This window comes from Phytophthora infestans, genomic scaffold (assembly GCF_000142945.1).
Source record: "Phytophthora infestans T30-4 supercont1.39 genomic scaffold, whole genome shotgun sequence".
NCBI classification, from domain to species: Eukaryota; Oomycota; class Peronosporomycetes; order Peronosporales; family Peronosporaceae; genus Phytophthora; species Phytophthora infestans.
In genome coordinates this window covers 924,679-947,881 of record NW_003303720.1, presented here as the reverse complement: position 1 = coordinate 947,881, position 23,203 = coordinate 924,679, and the positions used below count along the sequence as shown (strand labels likewise).

Sequence of the window (23,203 nt, the reverse complement as noted above, 5' to 3'; positions counted from 1 at the left end):
GAGTTGTTGGTAGCAGCGTATTTTACGTATATGGGAGGTCATGGTTGGTTGTGAGAGGTACATAATGATAAAGAGATTTGTATCATATATTAAAGCAGATGACTCTTTATTCAAAATAAATTATCAGAAATGTACAGGTAAATAATAAATAAATAAATTTTAGATTCCATAAGAAATAACTGGGATGGCCATGCCCCCTGTCAGAGGCAGGTGCTTCGATATCAATGCCCTTAGAAAAATATAAAACTTAAAACTAAGAGTATTGATCTTTCGGGACCAGAAGCGAAAATTAATTATTGCAGCCAAACAAAGCTTTTTTTTACCATAAAATCTGATTTGAAAGTCGGCGAAGTTAAAGAAAAACGGAAATAATATATTTGCATTAAAACTGATTTAAAAAAAGCTGTAAATATTGTATTGAAATTCGACCCATTCCAACTATGAATGTTGGTGGATATTGAGGTGAAAGTGTTAATCACCATCGTCACGTAAAGAAGTCAGTACAAGTGCGAACGGGTTATCAGTGCTTGAGAGGATGACATCGATCTTGATAACCGTGACATCATCAGGCTTGAGTCCCGACATAACCTGTTTGCTGCCAAGAATCGTTCATTCCTCGATTTGCAACGGTCCTATCCATTCGCTTAGTTCACTGTCAGTGTTGATGTCCTCCAGGCGCACCACATTTATGTCCGACGCGATGGATAGTGCCGGATTCCGCTTGCAGCGCCACATTGAAGTGGTATACACGGCTCCGTACCACTTCAACACTAGTCACGTCCGACGCGTCAAGATCTGTACAGGTATCATCTTAGAGTTCGTGCTGCACCAGCATCCACTCACGTGGGAGCCCTCGACTGACGATGGAGCATCTAATGAGGACGAGGTTCGAGTGGTGTTTGTTATGGGATTTCTCAGCTCCAAGGAGACGTGGGCCCCGACAATCGAAACAATGCTGCGTCAATGGGAAGCGCTGAAGACTGGCAAGCGTTTGAAGATCTTAACGTTCGACAACCGCGGCGTTGGTAGCTCCACTTCGCCCATCGGTCCATACAACATGGCTGAGGATATTCTTGCGTTGTTGGACCACATCGGTTGGCAGCAGACCCATGTCATTGGGTACAGTATGGGCGGGATGATCTCACTTGAGCTGGCTCACATGGCTCCAAATCGGGTGAAGTCGCTGTCACTATTGTGTACGACACGAGGTCGATATATCCCAGTTTGCAGCGGTGTGATGCCGGACGCTTGACCACAGTGACGTCAACGTGGAGACTCATAGCCTCCTGGTGCTGCTGTATCCACCCAAGTTTCTTTCGCAAAACATGGAGAATGACCCACGAAGTATTTACGAAGCCATGTTCGAGTGTCACAAGTACCTGGTTGAGAACAGGGAGATACCACGCGTTTTCGGCCTGATGGGCCAAGGATCGGCAGTACTCTCGCACTTTGTGTCGGACGAGCGTCTTCACGCAATTCGTGACCAACACTTCCTCATCCTCGTCGTCGGTGGCTCGAAAGACGTCGTCATTCCAGCACGTGAGACCCAGACATTGTACAATCACTTAGCCAGCGACCATTCCAGAATGGTCATGTACGAGGACGCAGGACACGGTGCTTTCTTTCAATATCTAGACGAGGTGGCCGAAGACATCATTAACAACGTCCAAGCCGCCGAAGCTGCCGGAAGTGCTGAGAACTAGAGTAGCAGTTCGTATTTGTTCAAAACATAAGTACTTAAGTAAGTACTAATAGTTTCAAAAGGATATTGGATGTTAAATCTAAAGCTTTGTACTATTCCAATTATTTTTGTATATAACTGAAGCTGTACATGTACATGTAGTTTAGAACCTTTCCATAAACTCTAAACAAAAAAATCAATTAAAAAATTGTTTATTTTTTGTATACAGATGTATACATCAAAATCTCCACGATGCTGTCGGACGGGGTGCTGTTGGCCATATCGCTCGGCGGCCTGGTCGCGACGGTGCTGTTAGTGCTCTTCTTAGCGGGATTCTTCGCTGGAACTAAAGTGCGTTATCTCCTCTCAGCTCTGTCCAACTTTGAGTATTTAACTCTTTCTTGAACTTATTAATTCCTCCGCTACAGAAAGTAGCCCATGAAGACCAGGCCGAGGTGGTCCGAGGCGGCGAGAGAGGAGGCCTGGCGGCTTTACGCAAACGAAAGGATCGCAAGAAGCGCAACACCGAGCGAGAGGAGGCTGTTGCTCCCGTAGAGGCCGCAGCCCCGGCTCATAACGAGGCCGTGGAAGCCGCAGAAGAAGAAGAAGGACCCGTGGAGCCGTACGTGACTCACTACAAAGAGTACGAAACTCCGCGTCTAACTTTTGAGTGTGAATAGACGCGCTATGACCAAAAAGGAGCTGCAGAAGGAGCTAAAGCGCCGGGAACGTGAAGAACTTCGACGGGTACGTGGCTATATTCCAGATTGTGAATGAAATTATTCTTAAATAAATTCTGTCTTTTCTCCGGTGTAGTTCGACCAGCAGCAACGTGAGGAGCGTCAGCGTATGGCCGAGGAGAAAGAAGCCGCGTACCAGAAGAAACGCGAGGAAGAAGACAAGATTGAAGCAGCTTTGGAAGAACAAGAGCGGAAAGTGAAGGAGGAGAAGGAACGCAAAGAGAAGGAGGAGTTCGACCAGTGGAAAGACATGTTTACAATTGAAGAGCAGGGCTCCAAACTGACAGAAGACAGTAAAGAGAGTCAGACGTTGCTGCAGCAGTTCGTCGACTACGTTAAGTCCCACAAGGTGGTGCTGCTCGAGGATCTCGCGTCGGAGTTCAACTTGGCTACACAGGAGGCGATTGATCGTGTGGAGTCTCTACAGGCATCCAACCGCCTTACAGGAATCGTGGACGACCGTGGCAAGTTCATCTACATTACGGAGGAGGAAATGGATAAAGTAGCCAAGTTCATCCAGCGTCGCGGACGTCTGGGCTTCTCGGAGCTGTCGAAAGAGTGCAACAAGCTCATCCGACTAGACGGAGAAGTCGACAAGAACGCAACCAGCTCGTTAGACTGGCTCAACAGTGACGAGCAGCCTCAGGAAGTCGCGGACTTGTCCACGTGATTTGATGTGATTCAGATTTGGCGGATCATAAATTTGGAAAATGTATTTGCTCAGAATGCATCTGAAACTTACAGATTTCTTACGCGTCGAAGTACCATTGAGCAGCTTTGCGACGGAAGTTGGTGGTGGGCATGTGACTAGAGAACTGCTTGATGCGCTCCTTGTGCTGCTTCTCGGCGAACTGCATGCGCTTGAGTTCTAGAAACTCGGCCTGCTTGTTCTGATCTTCTTGAAGTCTCCTTTCTTCGTGCTGACGTAGTACATCTGACTGCGTCCGCTTGAGTTCTTCACGACGTTCTTCCTGTTCACGGAGCTCTTTTTGCAGCGCTTCCTCTGCGTCGCGCTTGATCTGGTTCATATACGCCGTGTCTTCTTCTTTGGCTTGGATTTTATTCGCTCGTTTGCTATCCATCTGGCTAGTGCGAGAGATTAGAACCTGGCGCAGTAGTTCCTGACGAGCAGCTTCCTCTGCGTTATGCTGGGCGTCACGCTTCGCCCACACTTGGTCTTCCATGTCATTGCGGATTTTATCCAGATACGAGAGATCTTCCGCTTCAGTCTCCATTTGGCGCTTGAGCATTCGCTGATAGTCGAGCTGATCTAGGCGGAATCTATCTTGTAGCTCTCGCTCCCGACGCTGCGTCTCTGCTTCTTGAGCCAGCACCTGCTCCAATAAGCGTTGGTCGTACAGTCGCTCTCTCTCGGACGCCAAGCGATTCGCCTCTACTCTCTCTTGGTTGAACTTCTTGACATCTAACGCTCTCTAAAGTTAAAACCAAAGAACAATTAGAAGACTGTCTTTGACGTCATGGTATGCTTAAAAAAAGCTCACCATGATCTCCTTATCACGATTGCGTTGTTCTAAATCTTCTTCCACTTGTTTCAGACGTCCCCACTCGCCGAGTTGGTCGCAATCTTCTCTTCGCTTACGCTCTTCTAGCTCGGTCTTTCGCTTCTGTACGAGATCGACCTGTAGATCCAGAATGTTCTTCATCTCTTCGTTGCGTTTGATAGCCATTTCAGCGTCTCTACGATCGCGTTCCTCTTTCTTCAGTCGATCTTCCTCCCAGAGTTGCGCCATTCTGAGCTCGAACTCGCGCTAAGAAAACTTGTCAAAACTGTAGTGGAATACACTCACAGGTTATAGATCTATGCGCACCTCTTGCTCTGCAGCCCTCGTTTTCTCTTCGAGTTGCTTGTCGCGATCATTTAGCACGATCTGTTGAACTTTATTCGAGTCTTCCACACGGATATCGTCGCAAGACTCACTACACAAACACCAATGAGTATTTAAAAGTCACCACCAATGCTCTAGTAGTTATTTCTACGTACCGATATTGCTGCATCCGTTTTTGTTCCACAATGGCTAGTCGCTCTTTTTCTCGCCGTTCTTTCAGCGCCAGAGCACGTTGAATCATACTACAATTCCATCACATGGTCAGCCGTACAGCGCTCTCCTTGCATAAGTTAGCAGAACGTACTTTTGTTTTCTGTCCTCTGGGGTCTCAACGTTGGCCAGACACTCGTCTCTCCACTCTTCCATCTCTCGATTGTAAAACTCAGCGAGTCTGACGTAGAGTTCCGCGGGTCGTTAGCTTTAAACGCAGTTCCTACCGCCCCTTCAGACACATACCTCAATCTCCTCGAGTGAAGCTGCGATTCATGCTGATTCTTCAGTTGTGTGACCGCTCGTAGTACCTGTTTCTTCTCTCCTTTATCGTGCAGCGTGTCTTCCCACTCGGCACGAGCGTTGAGTCTCGAAACATCCTTGACGGACGTCGTCAAGTTGGCAAGATGGTCTTCTCGTTGTCGTCGCTTGAGGATAAGCGACTCACCCACGCCTCGAGAGCCAGATCCATTGCGGAACGTGCTGAAAGGTGCCGCCATTGCCGAGTAATGAGGGGAGGATGTCCACGAAGGGGCGTCCAGCAATAGGCATCTTTTGAGTTGAAGTGAGAGTACATAATTCCATACGAAATTTATTTGATTTGCCGTAATTCACTGATTGCGTCATCTCAATAGTAGTATAATACATCTTGGAAGTCCAGAATACTATTTTCCGTGAGCTACAAACATTCTGATCTACAGCGTACGTTGCTCCTGTTCATTTTTAATTGACTTTCTCAGCCTTTCGGCACCATGCCAGCGGCGAGTGTAAGCTACAAGGGGAAGACGCACGAGCTGTCGTTTCCCGATGAACCTCTGCCTACAGTCGCTGATCTACAAGCACAGATCGAGCACGTGGTGGGCGTGCAACAGGACACGCAGCGATTGTTCCAGAAGCATCGTCGTGTTGACTGTAGTGACGAATCGAGACGGCTGCGAGACGTGTGTGACGAAGCCGTTCCATTTCTCTTGATGGCAGGCGCTTCAACGGCTCAGATTGAACGCATGAACGCCACACAAAACGCCGTGCAGCGGGAGATGAAGATTAGGTGCGCAGTGAGACCAAATAGAGTGAGGGTAGAGCGCAGAGCTGAGTTTTGACACTGTTACAGGGAGAATCGACACGTGGTGGACATTTCCAAGCGGAATCAAGGCGTCCAAGCGCGTGATGCAGTGTCGACGACCTACCGTTTCCACGTTATTGAGCCGCTGAACAATTTTGCCGACAAGAACAAAGCTCAGGAGATTTTGGAGAAGTTGGCGAATGATCGAGGTATATTGGCGGTGATGGCGAAACACAAGTACGTCTTACAGTGATGCGTTAGTGTGACGATACGAGTCACTGATGCTGTGGGTGTTTAGATGGAGCGTTGGTGTTTTGGCGGAGATGCCACCGGATGGAAAAGTTGGCGTGGACCCAGTGTGTGTGCTGGGATTGAACCAGAACAAAGGACAGAAAATCTTGCTGCGTTTGCGTACAGATGATCTGCTTGGCTTCCGGAAGTTTTTAAGGTTGGTAACGATGGTTACTAACGTTATGTGCATGTTATCGAGTGAACTAACAACAACGAAACTTTATTGTTGCAGCATCAAGAAGGTGCTCTTCCACGAGCTCTCACATAATGTAAGTCCAACTGACTCGCTTTACGACGCTTTAACCTATCACTAATGTGATTTCTGCTAATGTTTTTTGTAGGTGCATTCGGAGCATGATAACAAATTTTACCAGTTAATGCGGCAAGTTGAGAGGGAGTGCAGCGAGCTGGACTGGACCAATTCGGGTGGTGCCGCTGTCGGTGGCTCTCCCACCATTTTACAGCACGATGACTCAACTAGCTCAAGCGGTTCACGTGGACGCCGACTGGTTGGTGGACCAACAGGAGCATCTCGACTGCTCAATATCTCCTTGCCAGTTTCAAACGCCCACGAACATTCTCTACCCATGGAAGTGCATCGGACAGAGCAAACGCCTGCCACCGAGTTTGAAGAGAAGTCAGTTGCCGAAGATGTTGAGATGGGGGAAACTGGTCTTGTAGACGCTGAAACTACTCCGTCACAGCAAACAGACACACCTCAAACAACGGTAAGAGATCAATAACTGCAAAGCATTGATAATGGTTCTAAAATTCTACTGCGACACGTTCAGGCTGAAGCACACGATAGAACCGTCGACGAAGAGGTTGCAACGCTGGCCATGAGTACGTCGAATAGTAAAATTTTGAACTTCCGAAGTCTGTTTACTAACTTTTGAGTTGTAACAGGCGATCGTGAGAAGGGCATCCACAACGCAGTACGTCACTTGCAGAGCCATTACAGCCCCGAGACCATATCGAAGGCAGTGTCCTTGCTGCACAAGATCATATCCAATATCATCACACACCCAGCTGATGAAAAGTTCCGCTTTATCCGAAAAGATAATCGGATTTTTGACAGGCACGTCGCACGGTTTCCAGAGTGCCTAGAATTCCTGCTTGCTCTTGGCTTCGAGGATCAATCCGACAAATTCGTGCTAGTACGTCAAGATCCTGCGCTGCTCTGGATCGGTCGCTCCACACTCGAAGTACTTCTGCTACCTGTGGCAGCGTAATGACTAATTTCCATTGCAAGTTTCCGAACTTTTTATCGAACTTTTAAAATAAAAACCGTGCCTATTCTAGTAATTTTGTCAATCCTGAAAGGACGCGAGGATACATCTTCAACGTCGCATTAAGTACGAAACTAGATTATTTCGACTGTTTTTCCAGTGACCTTAACGTCTCCGCTATCCCAGACCAGATCTGTATTGCCATCGATGGAGGTGTTACGCCCGCCGTCGTCACCTTCCAGCAAGTCTAATGTGTGGGAGCGTCTGCTGCAGACTTTCTCTGTGCCTGCTCCCGTAGTGAACCGCTTCTTGGTACGTTTGTGGCACTCCAAATCCATCATCCACCCACTCTAACTCCATTGTAATCTCGATTCCAGCCCAAGCTAAAGGCTGGACCTCTGCTATTGGAGGTAGGTCAACCTCCGGAATGGAAACCCTTCGAAGTGGTGCTTGCTGGAGCCAGCCCTGCCGACTTGGGACTCTATTACTACCCGCACAAGGACGCAGCGACTCCCATGGGCTGCATTCGCCTTCAGAACGCACATATTGACAGTTTGGAAGAGGTTCTGATGGTCGTAACCAAGGATAAAACCTGGTTCTTATGTGCTGACCACGTACGCGACGCTAGTGACTGGAGTGACGCTATTTGCAACGCCATCGAACGCGTAAGCAGCGATGGGGTGCAAGAACATCGTCACCGTCTTGGCAGTGGCGTCACCTCCGTCACTCTGTGTGAACTGCAGACACGTGATGCAAAAGCTAGAGTGGATGAGTTCCTCGAGGTCTTTGTACGCTCCACACGAGAAGATTTATGTATCCAGGCAGCTAAAGGAGCGCTCTCGTGGTCGTGTATGCGCAGTCTCACGTGGAAAGTGTGGCTGGAATACATCCCCTCGGACGTGCCTTTCAGTCAATGGACAAGTATCGCTCGTGACAAGCGACAACGCTATGACAAAGAGCGTAGTAAGCTCAAATTATTCCAAAACCTGCTCGTCGGAAAGCAGAGACCCGAGGAATTCTTGAGCCTATGTGAGACCTCGACGGACAGCCTTTTGTACAGTATTTACAAGGACGTGCGTCGTACTCGAGGAGAAATGCCGTTTTTCCGCGACCCTTTCGTGCAGTGCTTGATGATCCGTGTGCTGTACGTCTACTCCACTACACACTCGGAGATCTCGTACAACCAAGGCATGGGGGAACTCTTGGCGACTCTCGTGTACTTACTTCACATCGAACAGTGGCCATTGGAGGAGGACGATATCGAAGAAGTGGTCGCTGCAGAGTGCGACGTGGAAGTCGATGGAAGCCTCAGTGGCTCGTACTTCTTCCCTGCTACCAAAGTCCAAGACGCCAGCTCAGAGGACGACCCAAGTTACGTCTACGTCGAGAGCTTCATCAATATCCAGAACGACGACTCGTTCCTTGACCGCGACTCGATTCTCCGCTTAGCTCCGTTCGCTGGAGGCTCCGGGAAGTACTACGAGTGCTGTCGTGACGCTGCAGCTGAAATCGTACGGGAACTTACGGCGTCCGAGTTCATCGAACACGACGCTTATCTTCTATTGGAAGATATGATGCTGCGTATGGCTGGCACGTATTGTCCCCACGCGCCGATTCCTCGCAGGAACTCCAAGCCACAAGCCGACAAACCTCTGAGTTCTGCTGACCAATTGCCGGCCTCCCCTCTCGACGACCAGATGAATCGGATCCATCACCACATCTTGAGTCGCTGTGATCCTCCGACTGCCAAACATCTCGCCAACCTCGGAGTGGAGCCACAGATTTTCCTGTTGCGATGGGTTCGTGTACTGATGGCTCGAGAGTTCGAGACCGCGCAGGTTTGGCAGATCTGGGACGCCATCTTCAGTCTTACTCCGAGCGACTTCTCCTTCATCAACCTGCTGTGTGTTGCCGTGGTACGAGAGTTCCGCGAGGAGATTCTGGCTGCTGAGGATGCTACGACTGTTCTGCTGAGTTTGCGGGATATCTCCAGTCGGATTGAGCCTGCTAGGCTTGTGGATAACGCCCGCGACTTGTACGACGCGTTGCTGATTGCTGCTGCTGTCGAAGCCTCCATGGGGTCAGCCTGAGTGTAAGTTAATCAACACGTGTTTGATGACGTTTGTGAACAGCTTCCCAAAGCGCTGACATTGCTCCTATCGACCTCTACTCTATTTCTTCTTGCCTCCTTTCTTCGAGGTGTTTCTCTTGCCGAGCAGGTTGCCATGACGAGCCTTCGAGCGCGGTCGCGTAGGCAGTGTTCGGTTGGCGTTGGCCTGTGCAGACTCGGCCTTCAGATCCACACGCGGCAAGTCCGTACGCACCTCGATCGTGGTCTTCTTCTCCATCATTTTCTTGTGCTCCGACTGTTAAGATTAACACAGAATCGTTGTTAGAATCGGTGATACACAGCTCCAAACTCTCTGAACGCACGAAATCGGTGCGGAACGTGATCATTCGCTCTAGTTTCTCGCGGTTGTAGAATTTGCCCTTGGTGTCCACCAGGAAGAAGCCGCGACTGTTGGCCAGCTTTAGGATGATGTTGTTCTTGGTGTTGGGGTTCGCCGACACGTAGGAGATAGGCACATCAATGGGCTTTGCGAAGTCCTGTAAGATGCACAAAAGCGGTGTAAGAATTACTTTGTAAGAAAAAACGTTGACAAGAGTTTAGCTTACTCCGAAAAACTTGTGGGTCGTGAAGCGCAGCTTGTCCCCGCCTGCTACGACCGAGATACGAGCCACTGACCGCTACGTCACATCGATTACAACACAATTAGCTCAAAAATGATGAGCATAGCACAGCAGCACAGTTTTCTTACGCTCGCGTGGAAACCAATGAGACCAGCAAGCAGAATACTCATGCCGAAGCCCATCGACGAGCCAAAGTCGTCTGAGATAAACGAGAAGAACGTCGGCTCACCCAGCACCGGGTGCACTGCAAGATAGTTTCACCGTTAATCTCGATGCATCTAGTTAGCCTATTAGCACTCGGCACTTACTCTCGACGAGACTCTGCTCGTACCCCTTGAGCCACGACCAGAACGCAATCTAAACACTCAATAAGTCAGCACAAAATTATTTAATAGCAGTAGCAATTGACACACGTACATGAGCGAGAGAGCCAGCTGACATGTAGCCGAAGTAGCTCTGTACAGCATCAGAATATAGCGCCAACGCCCTCAGTATCACTCCTCGACGTCTCTCATCGATCAAAACTGATGAACCTTTTGCGGGTATTCGTAGAGAAGGTCACCACCCTGCTGCTTTGCGTGCTCCGGGTGGTCGGCTAGCACAGTGTCCCACAGTTTCGTATTGGTCAGCTCCTCCTCCTCGTCGTTTTTCTTTGATTTTTGCTCAGTCGGGGCACTACTGACACAGTAATTTAATGAGCAATATGTCGTTTGAATATTGAAAAGCACGTACGTGGAGCTGAGGAAACGCAGGTTTTGGAGGGCGCCACTGCGTGTTGCGCGAGCGAGCAGCGACAGCTGCACGGACGGACGGCGCAACACACTGAGCATCATCGTGCGCGGTGCAATTGAGCTGCTCGAAGATGGTCCACAGGTAGCACTGTCCGGGTGTGTAAGAGTCACGTAAATTAGAGCTTACTTAGATTAGGGCTAAATGAAACATGACAGGTTTGACAGGACAATTGGAGCGAGTTTTTGTCAATCTGCACTTTTCAAATCCGCGATCTAGCATGAGGCGAAGACCGCGTGAAGTTCCCGTGGCGAAACCTTCAGCCTTACAGCACTTCATGTACAACGTGATATTCTACCACTAGTGAGTCACTGACAATTAAACTAAAATTATTAGATAATTTGCTTGACTACAGACCTAATGTGCTTCTGCGTGAGGAGGAGTGTGGGGGCCAACGTAGATGGCTGCCAAACGAGCGTAAACCTGGAGCGTCCAAGCACTTGGCGCTGAATCAGCAGCAAGACGTAATGAAGATCAAGTAAGATACTGTCAGAGACACGAGCAGATCGAGTATTTCTTAAGATTACGCTGTGGTTTGTGAGACAGAGTCGACATGAACGAGTGTTGCTCCGAGGCAGAAGTGGACAAGCTCAATGCTCTGGAAGAAGAGGTGCGACGAGAATGATTGCAGTGGAAAAATCCAGGCTGTTCGAGACAAACAGTTATGCCAGTTTATTGACGCTGTGTTGCTCTAGGTTGCGGTTTTGGAGAGCGAGGTCAGCTTTTATCAAATACTACGGTGGAGCGACTGAGATCTGACAATTCGGTGTTGTTATGGCGTACTTTGCAGATGGAAAAGTTTGTGGAGGAGTTCTATATCTCAGCAGCAATGTTTTCCACACAAGCTACTGCACAAAATACGTACGTAACTGTATAGGAGATCTTTACTGCTGCAATGATCTCACAGACCACTTTCTTATTAACTCTGCAGTCTCATTGACCGCCTGAAACGAGGTCAATACTAAAGCAAGCGGACACGCAGTCTTTTGCGTTCTTGATTTAATATTAGAGCACACTTGTTCTTTTCCAGGAAGGCTAGTCAGCTGAAAAACCCAGCACCGCACCGCGCTAATGGAGCTGCAGTGCACTGAGGCATTCTCGTTTCTCCTTCCTCTAGGGTCGATTCTACATTATACAATGGTGCAAGCGTCAACTACCGCAGTAGTGTAGTACTCTCATGTCCGTCCATCTTAGAAAATATCTGGCGGTGGCGGCGGTAGAAAAGACCCTTGACCTCCTCGTGGCTCATTCTGCTGCACCACATACTGTAGTCGGTAGTTGGTGATGCGTAGCTGCTTGACTTGCGTCTGGAGCTCCTCGATCACGAGTTGTTGCGTCTCAGCCTGGTGTCGATACGTATCCACTTCGCCCAATGCAGCTTTGAGTAAGCGGTTCTGGTGCTCAGCAGCTTCGAGTCGCGTCTGCATCTCGCGCATTTCCAGCTGCCAGCGCTGCAACTGCTGCTCCTGGTCCAACACGCGGCGTTCGTTCTCTTCTTGCAGTCGTCGAACCTCGTGTTGCAGTTGCGCCGTGTGCTCTGCGTGCTGATTCGCATTGAAATTGGCGCTGCGCTCTTGCAGCTTAAGCGAATTAAGTCGCTCGATCGTGGCGTCGAAATCCATGGCGCACAGCTCGTAATTGCGTCCCTAGCTGGTCGCTTCTTTGCTTCTGTATGGCGCACCACCTCAAGGTCAAGTCTGACTAGAGTTGACTTTCGTACTTAGTCGACGTGCATTTGTGTAAAAACCATAATGGTGTTCTTTAACACCAAGCGGCGTCGCTCGATTTTTAATTGGCTACAGTATTTATCAAATTTCAGTTCACGACAGCCGTTTTAAACGAGTAAAAATAGCGAGATGTTGACGGCATTTAACGTGGCAATTTTAGATCGATCATGTATCACTGGAAGTTCCGTTGGATTAATATCGTACAGTTGTGTCTGCCTGCCTATCTATTTTAGTTACAGTAGTGTACATGTTTGGCTGTGAGTGTGGAGTCAGATGTCATCGTAGCATCGTGGTTGGGCGACAGTCAGGCCGTGGGGAACGTTTCGGGTCGGAGTACTACATGTAGTAAACCAATCTGAACGACTTCCTCGTTATCGTCCGAAGACGATATGGTGATGCACGTGTCATCGCTGTCCACGCTGGAGCGGTGCAGGTGCTTGATGCGCTGCAGCTCGCTGCGCAGCTGTTTCTTCGTGTACACCACGAGCCACCACATGCCTAGCACCGTGAACACGGTGCCTCCAACGCCGATCACCATGCGTTGACGGAAAGCCGTCTCGCTCAGCTCCACTGCGTTCTCATCGTTAGACACGAGGTTCTTGCTGTTGTATCCGATGTAGGCCCAGAGAATAGCGTACGGTAGTCCACCCACCGCCGACGACACGGCAAACCTGTGGGTCGGGATGTCAGCCATCGCTAATCCGTAGCACTTGACGAGGTGCGGCACATTGGCCACCTGAATAAGCAGAAGCGGCTTCCAACTGGAGTTCTGAAGCACCGTCGTCAAAGCTGCGAGCGAAGGAAAGTTGGTCTGCATGTAGCCGCTGATTCTGTCCTTACCGAAGTGTTTAGCCGTCAGAAACGCGATCACCTGACCGATGGTCTTGCCCAGAACACAGAGCAGTGTCCCGGTGACGATGCCGAACATGGAACCCGCGAGGATCTCAAAGCCTGGCGACGGGATGCAAAGTGGGATGCCAACCGCTAAAATGAGCGGAAGTAGCATGGTACCCATTGTTGGGTTGGCCTGGAGCCAGGTCATGCTGTTGGCGATGTAGAGCTTAACGGGTACCAGGGTAAGGAACGCGTAGGTCACCCCGCAGCATAGCGTTGTCCACGATGCAACCTTGATCCATCGCTTCGCTGTGTCCGACATTGCTGAGCACCCCATGGCCGTGACTGTGATTGGGGTACTGCTGTGGTTGGTCGATTAAAGTATGGGGAATAAGGCCTTAGTTTCAGACGGATTTGGCCAGTTGGATAAGATGCTGGGCACCGGTAGCACGAGCAAGCTAAAGCTGGACCACAGGAGCACCCTGAGGAAGTGATGGCTGGGTCAACGGCTCCGAAGTGGTGAGTTGCTAATTGGACCTCAACTGTTGAATCTCGTGGGACATGCTAATGTTGGTATGGTCTCTGCACGGTGCTGTTTTATAGAGTCTATAATCTATAATATATCTCAATCATTTCACCAGCGTAGCAAAATCTCCCTATTACAATAAGATGCTGCTCCATAAGATAAAGAGTTTCCATAGATTTTTTGCTCTTAATTTCTTTCAAAATCATTAAGTACGACTTTGCTTGTTTTGATATAATTAACTTTAATAGGTCGTTTTTGATTACTCGCGGTTTCTAAATGGAGATTACGCCGTCTAGGTCCAAACTAACCCTGAGTTTGCGCTCGGTAGCAGTGCTACTACTGTAGCACAGTGTAGTGTCTTGAAACAAGATTCTTGCTTCGCCCTTCGATCTTTTACATGTAGCTCACTTTATTTGCATCAAATTGCCCTCTTGTTCCTTTAAATACATGTAGTCAAAAATCCAGAGATCGGCAATAATGCAGCGGCGGACCTCAAACGGTACAATAGCAGCAGGGAAGTTGATCATCAACTAACCAGAAGATCCAGGACTCTCTTAACAAAAGACCGAAGATTACCCAACCTTTAAAGAGAAATTGACTCGACGACTCGAGGCGTTGTCTTCTGGCGAAGCTCATGCTGTAAAGAAGACAATCACTCTGCTAACAACGGATGCAGTATTATAATCGCTTTGATCGACACGACACCACTGCAGAATCCGACAGTGAAGGAGCTTTCGCCATACTTGTACTGTAGATCAGCAAAAAAGTACTTGCAAATGCACAGCATGAAATTATTGAATTACAAACACTAAATCGGACGCTACGTGCTAGGCATTGCAAGGGTACGCCATGTTGCCAAGCACCAAGCGCAATCACACCGCTGACTTTCATGATGCAATGCCGGCAAGGTGCTACATGTACATGTTCTGTATTACGAAGTTTAATACCTGTAAAAAAATACAAACATGTACAGCACAGCAATCCGCAAATCCATTTGTCGGTGATCGTAGGGGCATCTGAATTTTCAGGCTGAGATGGGTTCGTCCGCGAGTGACTCAGCTGCATCGCTGGTTGAAGTCTCTGAGGCTGGAACCGATGGCTTCATTACCTTGGCAAGCTACAGTCTCCACCAATTTACCTTGGCCTTGGCTGGCATGAAACGTTGCAGGAACTTCCTGAGGAAGAGGACAGGCACATTGTCAGGTGCTAGACACGCTATTAATACCACCGATCGTCCTGTCGGCGCTAAAAGATCTTGATGACTCGAACTTCGAAGTAATTCAGTTAAGAGACACGGATTACGACACACGCGAAGCACTGCGATTTGCAAATGGGCGTAAGCATCACCACAGCTCGTAAACGGTAAACGCATGTGCATGTACACTGTATAATAATATAATAAGTGAGGTGTATTGTGTTACTGGCGGACCTTGATTCACCTGAACTCTAAACATGCATGTACACTGTACTGTGCTTCCGTGCAAGTTACATATCGGGGAATCTTCGTGGAGTGTACTGGTATGGCAAACACCAACAAGCCTGTAAGTTATGTTAGCATGTACTTCGAAGGCAGTACAGTAGCTAGTTACTCTCAGTTTGACCATTGAAACAGTTCGTTGCATTTAATAAGTTGCAGCTCGATTTCAATCCCTGACCTGAAGTGTGGGTGTGGACGGACGCACGCTCTGCGTCGTGCTCTTGGCGCTATTTGGAGTTGTGGCGTCTATCTCAATGGAAAGCAGCAGCCCTTCTTCGCTGCTGCTACGGCACTCGCGTTTCTGTAACTCCTGTAGCTGCCGCTTGGTATACACAACGAGGAAAGTGATGGCCAGCACTGTCAGCGAGAGTCCCGAGACCACCATGACCATGCGACTTGTGGTAATCTTGGTCTCCCCCGAGAGAATCGCAGCGATATCGGTCGCCTGCTCGCCAATATATGCCCACAATACAGCGTGTGGGAGGTTCCCCACCGCCGAAGACACTACGAAGCGTTCCACCGACACGTGGGTGATAGCGAGACTGTAGATCTTGACAAGGTTCGGGATACTGGACAGCTGATACAGCAGTACAGGCTTCCAGCTCGGACTATTCAGCACCTCAGAGAACGCTCGGAAAGTCGGGAACTTGGTACGAAGGTAGCCGCCGATCATTTCCTTGCCCATGGAGCGTCCCATTAAGAATGCGAGCGTAGACCCGCCCGTCTTGCCCACGGTGATCACTACTACAGCATGTGGAACGCCAAACAGTGATCCGGCCACCATTTCCAGCGCTGTAGCCGGTAAACAGAGCGGAATAGCCACCCAGAAGGCCAAAATGAAGCACAAAGTGCCTAGAACGAGGTGTTCCTCCACCCAAGCACTAGTGGTCTCCATATACTCCCGTACAGGTAGAGTTGACAGTAGCGACACGGTCGTAGCCAATAACAAGGCGAAAGCGCCAAGACGAAGCCACAACTTCCGTTTACTGCGACTTGCATCGTCTGCTCTGCCCATGCTGGAATGAGGCCAGCGCTCCGCTGCGTCCACCGCTCTGTAATTGGCCACCGAAGGCGACATCACGAGGTGTCAAAACGGTATGGAGAATTGGGGCTGATTCCTAAGAAATTAAATACTGATTCGCAAAAAGTAAAAGGAGGCACCGAGTAAAATAGTACTTACACGAAACATTACAGTAGTACCTTCGTAATTTTGACGATAAAATACTGTCCGAGGTAAATTTCAACTCAGTTCTAAAAAACAAGATTTCTGAAAAAGACACCCCCTCTCCCCCCTTTCTCCCATCCCCCAAATCTATGAGCCTTTCATTCCAAAAAATTCCCGCGCACTACATCAGCCACGCGCCCCTCCTAAACTCTAATACGAGACGAAGACACACGACAGCTCTGAAGGTAAGCATGCATGTTCATGTAGATTAGAGGGGGGAGGTAAGCTAAGAGCGTATTCTTGGGTTCTCATGTGTGCAATCAGAATGAGCGACAGTGAACCCGAGCGGCAAGTCCCTCCTGGGGTCTCGTGGCTCTGTCCCCCAGTTGATGTCGAGTGGCATGAGAGCTGGGATGCCTTCCGCAAATACATGGAGCGCTACCAAGAGGAGACACACCAGATCTTTCCACAGCGCACGTCCACGTCGGTTCAAAAGAGAAATCGAGAAATTAAGGCGCGAGCAAACCTGAGTGTTAATGCGAAGGACCCAGATGATTCCGGCACAACTAACACAGTTACTGATGAGACGTCGGATCGATCGATCCCTGAGGAGTTCGGAAATTTCTGGATTAAGTTGGTCTGCACTCACGGGTGGAAGCGCAAGAGCCGTGGAAAGGGGATACGAAGGTCGTTTTTTGAGAAGACTACAGGCTGTAAGGCAAACATTAAGGCTGCTGTCGTGTGGAGCGATGAACACGACACGTTCATGGTACGCGTCACTGACTTTGACGTCAGACACAACCACAATGTGTCTCGCGCTACATTTGAGAATCATGTGTCGAACCGTCGCGTGGAGGATCCGGACATACTGGCATTCGTGGATGAACTCCAAGCTGCTGGTTCTAAGCCGAAGCTAATTATGCAGTTCCTGCGAAAGAAGAAAGGTGGGTGCGCTTAACTCAACCCAGAATTATATATAGTGACTGATAGCTTTCTTGTTTTGGACTCCATGTAGGAAAAAATGTGGTGCTTCGAGATGTGCACAACATGGTGGCGAGGATGAAGGAGAGACGAAGGGGAGGTGCGACTACTGAAGAACGGCTGGAGACTGTCTTGCGAGGGATTTGCGAATGTCTTGGAAACCGAGCAACCGTTTACGTCGACGAATCCAAAACTGCACAGACCATCGCGTTGCAGACGAGACAAATGCGACGCTGGTTCAAGGCTTTTCCTGAAGTGATGCTCATTGACGCGACGCATAACACCAGCGAATCGCGCTACAAGATCTTCTCGTTCATGGTTAACGATGTGTACGGACATGCGATTACTTGGGCTGTCAACACTAGCGTCAAGCGCTTGGCTCTACCGGTAAAGATTGATGACGGAGTCAGCAGCGATCCGACAGAACGGGAAGTTATTATCATTCTGAAGGGTGGCCGCGAGACTTCGTTCGGGTAGTGTGCCCTATAACGGACCACTAACGCTTCGAGAAAATATGTGGATGGATGATTCATGCATGGGGCATGGGATTGCTCTACTCCAACGAGAACACCCGGATGTTGGCATCGTTAACCCGATCTTCAATCGTTTCCACGATAAAGACGCCCGGCTCAGGGCTATTAATGCAGGCAAGCCTTTCAAGAAAACGAACCAGATCATTCTGTTGCCGCTACACATAGACAACAACCACTGGTGTGGAGCAATTTCGATTATCGCAGCGAACGTCGAGGAGTCCTGGTGTTCGACCCCTTGCAAGACCCCAAGTCAAAATATTACGCCAAATGCGAAGAACTACTGAAAGACGTGTTTTTAGAAGGTGAAGACAGCTCCATACCTTTGCCGATTCAAAGAGTCACGAATGTACGCCAGCCGGACTTCTCAAGCTGTGGAGCAGCTGTTTTACTATTCTTTGAGTGCTACCTCACCGGCATCGATATGCCGGAAAAGCTCAGCCATGCCTCAATGCGTTTTTTCAGGCTTCGGTACATGTTAAAGTGCCTGCAGTAGGCGAGTTAGGAAGTCGATAACATGAAGATAATGTACCCCTGTAGTTCGCATTGTGATGCCTCTGTCTGTTGATTCCAATGTGTGCGTGCTGCGGTGATACTGTTGATCTGCGTAAAGTGAAAGATACTGGTCATGGTCTGCTCTACTCTAGCAGTACTCGTCAGGCAAATTCTCACTAAGTGCTTCGTACCTTCGGGTGACATTCATGCATTCCAGTTACATTACAGCAACACTTCATGCTACCAGTCGCGCACCGATATCTCTAAAAATGATGAATTTTTTAATCTGTTAAAATTAAATTACCGTAATATATTTTTGCGTAGTACCTTTAGTACGTATCTCGGGACCAATTAACACGAAGTGGCTCGAGTCACTCACACAGTGTAACCCTAACATTCGCTTAAGTACGAGCTACTCGGTAAAAGTAAAATGTGCGATTTCGTTCACTTTTTTAGCATTTCTTTCCGAAATTTCTGAATTGTCATTTATTGAATATTTTTTAGCTCGCCTCTGGGTCAACAGCGAATTTACGACTGCTACAGCAAAGCGTTTGAGTTAGGATTAAAGTCTGGAGGATGTTACTGCACTCCAACAAGTAGCCAAGAAGCGTACTATGCAAAATACTCATCTTATTATCTGCTCTTTATCTCCTTCGACATCACCTGCGCTTGCCACTGCTGATTCAAGACTGAGATCCTATTCTTGCAAGAATGGCTGCAGGCACACTGCCAGCCAATCACTCACCAGGCCTTTCTCCCAACTATATGTTGCATCTCTCTGCGTTCTCCGTTGCGCCAAAGGCGGCAGCCAGGGCCGATCCATTACACGCTCCCTCGGACGCTTGCGCCGTTGACTTACACCTACTCGTCCGTCGGCACACTGACCATCAGCTTAGAGTCGTTGCTCATATCGGGACAGTCTGCCTTTCGATGCCCACCCTGGTGGTAGTGGAAACACCGTCGCCCGGTCAAGTCCATTGTTGGCACTTAGCTTGCCTTATTAAACTTGCGTCACCCATGCACTCTTGTGGCCTCCTATCGCAATCATTGTCGCTCTCCATCCACAGTATCTGGTCCTTTACCTTTTCGGGAGAGTTCATCTTTTCCAAGCCAATCTCCATCATGCCCTTCAGGCTGTAGCGGCCGGTTGCAAGCAAATTGTATCATATGTTCCACCTGCGGCTGCTTACGAGTAGGCCACACCAGTAGAATGCCCGCCACAACACAAGCTAACACCGTATGGACCCACTCAAAAGATGCCAAGGCCTAAGTCCCTATTTAATTTTACCACTCAATCAACACTTACTCTGTAGAGACTTCTTCGTCTCTCTTTCTCTCTTCTGTCTTTTGCAGCAACTCGCAGTCCCCGGTCACTTCCGCGTCCTGCGAATCACTACTCAACGACGCCTGCTGCAACAAGTACGTGGCCGTTACTCACGTATTACTATAGTACCACTGTGCTTCAGTCTTCACGCTCTTCCGATTCGTGTCGTTGAAACTGCCAGCTATGACAATTTCTGATCGAGCGAAAAGACACGGGTGCAAAGAGCAAGGGATACGTCGCTCATAACTTAATCTTTATTTAGTACCACCACCCCACGGAGGTGTACAGGAAAGTTGCGGTCGACATTGAGGCACGAACAATATTTGAGGATGCGGACGAGCATAAAAGATGTGTCGGCGCAGGGAAAGCTGTACGAGCAGCGAGTGCAGCTGGCCAATTGCTGTCATTGAGAACGAGTGAAAGACGACCTCGAGACGCAGTGAAAAATGAGAAGGATTGATGCACCGATTTAGACATGTTTGGGCCTCTGGGAGGTCGATACATCCAAACTGCCCTCCTGATTTCACGACCGTTGCTTGCCTCGTCTTTTTATCGTAACATTTCGCTTGTCATTGCTGTTCTGGGGTCCGGGCTTGTTCAGCAACTTCATGGCTACACTTCATCGCCGCTAACAGCTTGCAGTGATTCCCCGCGAGCTCCTCAGCCTTGCGTACGCTGACCCCGCGTTACACCTCACTCGGACTCTTTTACCTGTTACCCATCATAAACTCGTTGGTCGACAGCTTCCCAGTGGTGTGTTGTGACAAGTTATACGCATACGTCGAAATCCACCGACGTTTCCCAATCGCGCTGCCCTTTGTTGTTCATGTACGTGGCCACCATATCTTTCCATGTACGATAAAACCTCTCCACTAACCTAATGGTGTGGGTACGGGATTAATTTGCCGTACGTAACCGCTGCTATAGCGGATCACTTCTCTCATTCGGTGGTAGGCAAGGGACTTGCTACACCTAACGCCCACCTGTCGCCAACGTCCCTTCCGTTAACGATTCTCAAAGGCATTACCCCCCCTGGTCTTGCCTTTCTGCTCCCGCACTCCTTGCATCCTCTCATAAGATCCGGTCACTAATACACTTCTGCGATCCTTGCGTACGTGCGTGCCGCTCTCAAGTGTCCTACCCACACGAATTCGTGACACTCCAATACACCACGGGCCAAAACTCGGGTTGCAACACAGCCCGCGTGCCTCTTATCGTATTGATCACGACCAGTTCAATCGTCCATATCTTCATGCCTCAATGTTCATTAACTGTCGCCAGCTTCTGCACTAGTCTGCTCTTTTTTTGTGCTGCCGCAATTTCTACGTACGTTAGATGCAACGTTGGTACACTTGGCTTCCATCGTGGCCTCCGTGCCTGTGATATCTTTGCACCAATACTCGTAGCTCCACTCGCCGCGGTATTCATCTGTTCGGCATCGGAACCGGATGCTGGACCATCGGACTGATGTCCACCTGGTTACTCGGCTGTTGAACTTAATACGAAATACCCACCTCGACGATATTATATTTGCTCCTGCGGGTGCTCGCACGACTTCCGACGTGCCATTCGCTTGAAGGTCAGTTAGCTCCTTCTCGACGGCCGCCTTCTTTTCAGGCCACGCGGGCGTCGACATGGCTTCTGATAGATTTCTAGGAGTAATCATCTCAACCTTGCAGTCGTTAGCCTCAGGCTGGCTGAACCGGCAGCCTTCGTTATCAGGTTATGAGGCAGTGAGAAGTTTGCGGCCCTTGACTTCTTGCGCGCACTAAACACAAGCCGAATGGCTACAGCGCTGACAGGACTGCCAGCGTACTCGTCTTCACCACTGTCGCTTGCAGCATCGATCGTGTTCTGCTTCTTACGATTCTGGTTCTGGGAGCGAAGAACCATTCCGACTTTTGAAGAACGGAGAGAAGGAACTGAACTATCGAGTTTGCCTGCGCCGCTCGGGCCTTGATCATCAGCTTGATTGGCTGGTTTTTCGTCGGATTTTTTCATTCTAGAAATAGAGGTGTCAATGCTACCTTCGACGCCTGACTCGCCATGTAATGTCGCTAGTGTTTTTCTAGCCTCATCATCACCCACATTGAACCTGTCTGCGTTCTGGACATCCGCGCTCACGACGATCTTCTTCGTCCGTGGAATGAGAATGCGATAGCCCTTCTGCTGTTTACTGACACCAATTACGACTCCCTTTTCAGCTCCTTTCTTGAGTGACGCTCCTGCCTTGTGTGCCACGTGAACAGTACAGCGCGATCCGAATTTCAACATAAGTCCCATTTTGGGTGGTTTGTCCGAAACTACATGCGGAGCCTTGAAATCTGCGTTCGCTCGGGTGGGAAGATGGTTTCTGATATAGGAGACGTATCTGGTAGCATCGCCTCAGTAACGCTCGGGAAGCTTTGACGCCCATAGCATGACACGGCCGGCGTTCATGGCCGTTCTGTGCATCCTTTCCACTTTGCCGTTTGAGGCCGAGGAACTGTCTGGAGGTGTAAACCGCTGCCTAATGCCGTGTCGCTTAAGCAACGCGACAAACTACCACTCTTGAAGCTCTCCACCTTCGTCTGTGCGATTAACGTTCACAGTGATGCCGTACTGGCGCTGGAATTCCGGCACAAAATTCATCACGTGCTCGGATGCCTCGTTCTTCGGCTGGAGAAGGTACACGATTGCAGCTTGACCCGTAGTCAGCAATAGTGAGTTGATGTTTGCTACCGTTTTGATCTGGAGTCATGTCCGTCTTTTAATCGATCCGAAGGACAGCACGAATTTTACCCGTCGGCGCTGATGTCGACGTGTGCGCTGTCGGCTGTGCGTTCTTCGTCTGTTTAGCTTCTGCACAGATCAAACAAGAAACCCGAGTTTCTTCGACAGCACTTCCATGTCGCCCGTTAAGCCCTTTAAATGATTGTGAAGCATATCTTAAAAGTTTACGTGGCCGAGCCGCTCGTGCCACTGCTGTAGTGTGGTCCTTGATATGCTCACGAACATGGCTGCCGCGTTTTAAAGGTTCTTGACGGTATCGCCGTTCAGGACCCACAGAATAGGTTTAACTATGCTAGATAGTTAAAGAGATACATTTACCCCTAGGCGGCTTCGCCGCAATAATAGTAAATAAAGCACTTCTGGTTTTGAAGCATACACGTTAAGATATTAGCTTGGAGCCCTGGTCTTGGGCTGTAAGTGTCCTTTGGATAAGGAACTTAATACTAGTGACTCTTTGAGTCGAACGTCTTCCTCTGACGCTAAAGCTACGGCAGCCCCGCTGCAAGTACCGTAGCTGTTAAAAAGGCGGCACTGCGTCTCTGCTGAATGTACTCGAAATGCCGTGCTCACCCAGCTCGGTTACGGAGAGTAAATTTCGCTCAAGCCCAGGAACAAAATGCACTTCGTGTAGCATGACGATAGTCGTCTTGTCGCTGCTTTGCACGCGAAGACAGTTTGCTTTGCCACTGTCTTGTAGTTGACCACCGTTGGCTACCGCTAAAACAAGTCAGAGGGTGAAGTCCCCAACAACATATCCGCACATGAGCACATGTGATGAGACACACCAGCGTCAACCAGCCGACTTGTCGCTTCTGTTGCATGTCCGTTGGC

The 23,203-nt window shown here is 49.2% G+C and overlaps 8 protein-coding genes across 8 annotated transcripts; 4 read left to right on the top strand and 4 right to left on the bottom strand.

Moving 5' to 3' along the window:
* Positions 1 to 664: 664 nt before the first annotated feature.
* Positions 665 to 2,760, top strand: PITG_15927 (uncharacterized protein; the record flags this gene model as incomplete). The annotated part of the gene is made up of 7 exons (XM_002898108.1): positions 665 to 1,119; positions 1,283 to 1,614; positions 1,911 to 2,032; positions 2,110 to 2,324; positions 2,362 to 2,428; positions 2,498 to 2,714; positions 2,741 to 2,760. The coding sequence occupies 7 exons, from the start codon at positions 665 to 667 to the stop codon at positions 2,758 to 2,760; spliced, it is 1,428 nt and encodes a 475-aa protein (XP_002898154.1).
* A 410-nt stretch (positions 2,761 to 3,170) lies between these two features.
* Positions 3,171 to 4,978, bottom strand: PITG_15926 (uncharacterized protein; the record flags this gene model as incomplete). Its single annotated transcript, XM_002898107.1, has 6 exons — positions 3,171 to 3,854; positions 3,924 to 4,190; positions 4,251 to 4,359; positions 4,424 to 4,510; positions 4,573 to 4,659; positions 4,725 to 4,978. 6 exons carry the CDS (start codon positions 4,976 to 4,978, stop codon positions 3,171 to 3,173), a joined length of 1,488 nt encoding a protein of 495 aa, XP_002898153.1.
* A 252-nt stretch (positions 4,979 to 5,230) lies between these two features.
* Positions 5,231 to 7,064, top strand: PITG_15925 (uncharacterized protein; the record flags this gene model as incomplete). The annotated part of the gene is made up of 8 exons (XM_002898106.1): positions 5,231 to 5,526; positions 5,590 to 5,778; positions 5,840 to 5,989; positions 6,065 to 6,101; positions 6,174 to 6,389; positions 6,459 to 6,560; positions 6,624 to 6,675; positions 6,739 to 7,064. The coding sequence occupies 8 exons, from the start codon at positions 5,231 to 5,233 to the stop codon at positions 7,062 to 7,064; spliced, it is 1,368 nt and encodes a 455-aa protein (XP_002898152.1).
* A 204-nt stretch (positions 7,065 to 7,268) lies between these two features.
* PITG_15924 (uncharacterized protein) lies at positions 7,269 to 9,184 on the top strand (the record flags this gene model as incomplete). Its single annotated transcript, XM_002898105.1, has 2 exons — positions 7,269 to 7,373; positions 7,439 to 9,184. 2 exons carry the CDS (start codon positions 7,269 to 7,271, stop codon positions 9,149 to 9,151), a joined length of 1,818 nt encoding a protein of 605 aa, XP_002898151.1.
* A 544-nt stretch (positions 9,185 to 9,728) lies between these two features.
* On the bottom strand, positions 9,729 to 10,617 carry PITG_15923 (uncharacterized protein; the record flags this gene model as incomplete). The annotated part of the gene is made up of 6 exons (XM_002898104.1): positions 9,729 to 9,809; positions 9,881 to 9,996; positions 10,061 to 10,109; positions 10,170 to 10,208; positions 10,286 to 10,427; positions 10,485 to 10,617. 6 exons carry the CDS (start codon positions 10,583 to 10,585, stop codon positions 9,729 to 9,731), a joined length of 528 nt encoding a protein of 175 aa, XP_002898150.1.
* Positions 10,618 to 11,731: 1,114 nt separating this feature from the next.
* On the bottom strand, positions 11,732 to 12,163 carry PITG_15922 (uncharacterized protein; the record flags this gene model as incomplete). The annotated part of the gene is made up of 1 exon (XM_002898103.1): positions 11,732 to 12,163. The coding sequence occupies one exon, from the start codon at positions 12,161 to 12,163 to the stop codon at positions 11,732 to 11,734; it is 432 nt and encodes a 143-aa protein (XP_002898149.1).
* Positions 12,164 to 12,663: 500 nt separating this feature from the next.
* PITG_15921 (uncharacterized protein) lies at positions 12,664 to 13,326 on the top strand (the record flags this gene model as incomplete). The annotated part of the gene is made up of 4 exons (XM_002898102.1): positions 12,664 to 12,783; positions 12,912 to 12,945; positions 13,014 to 13,047; positions 13,173 to 13,326. The coding sequence occupies 4 exons, from the start codon at positions 12,664 to 12,666 to the stop codon at positions 13,324 to 13,326; spliced, it is 342 nt and encodes a 113-aa protein (XP_002898148.1).
* Positions 13,327 to 15,271: 1,945 nt separating this feature from the next.
* Positions 15,272 to 16,213, bottom strand: PITG_15920 (uncharacterized protein; the record flags this gene model as incomplete). Its single annotated transcript, XM_002898101.1, has 1 exon — positions 15,272 to 16,213. One exon carries the CDS (start codon positions 16,118 to 16,120, stop codon positions 15,272 to 15,274), a length of 849 nt encoding a protein of 282 aa, XP_002898147.1.
* Between the last annotated feature and the right edge of the window lie 6,990 nt (positions 16,214 to 23,203).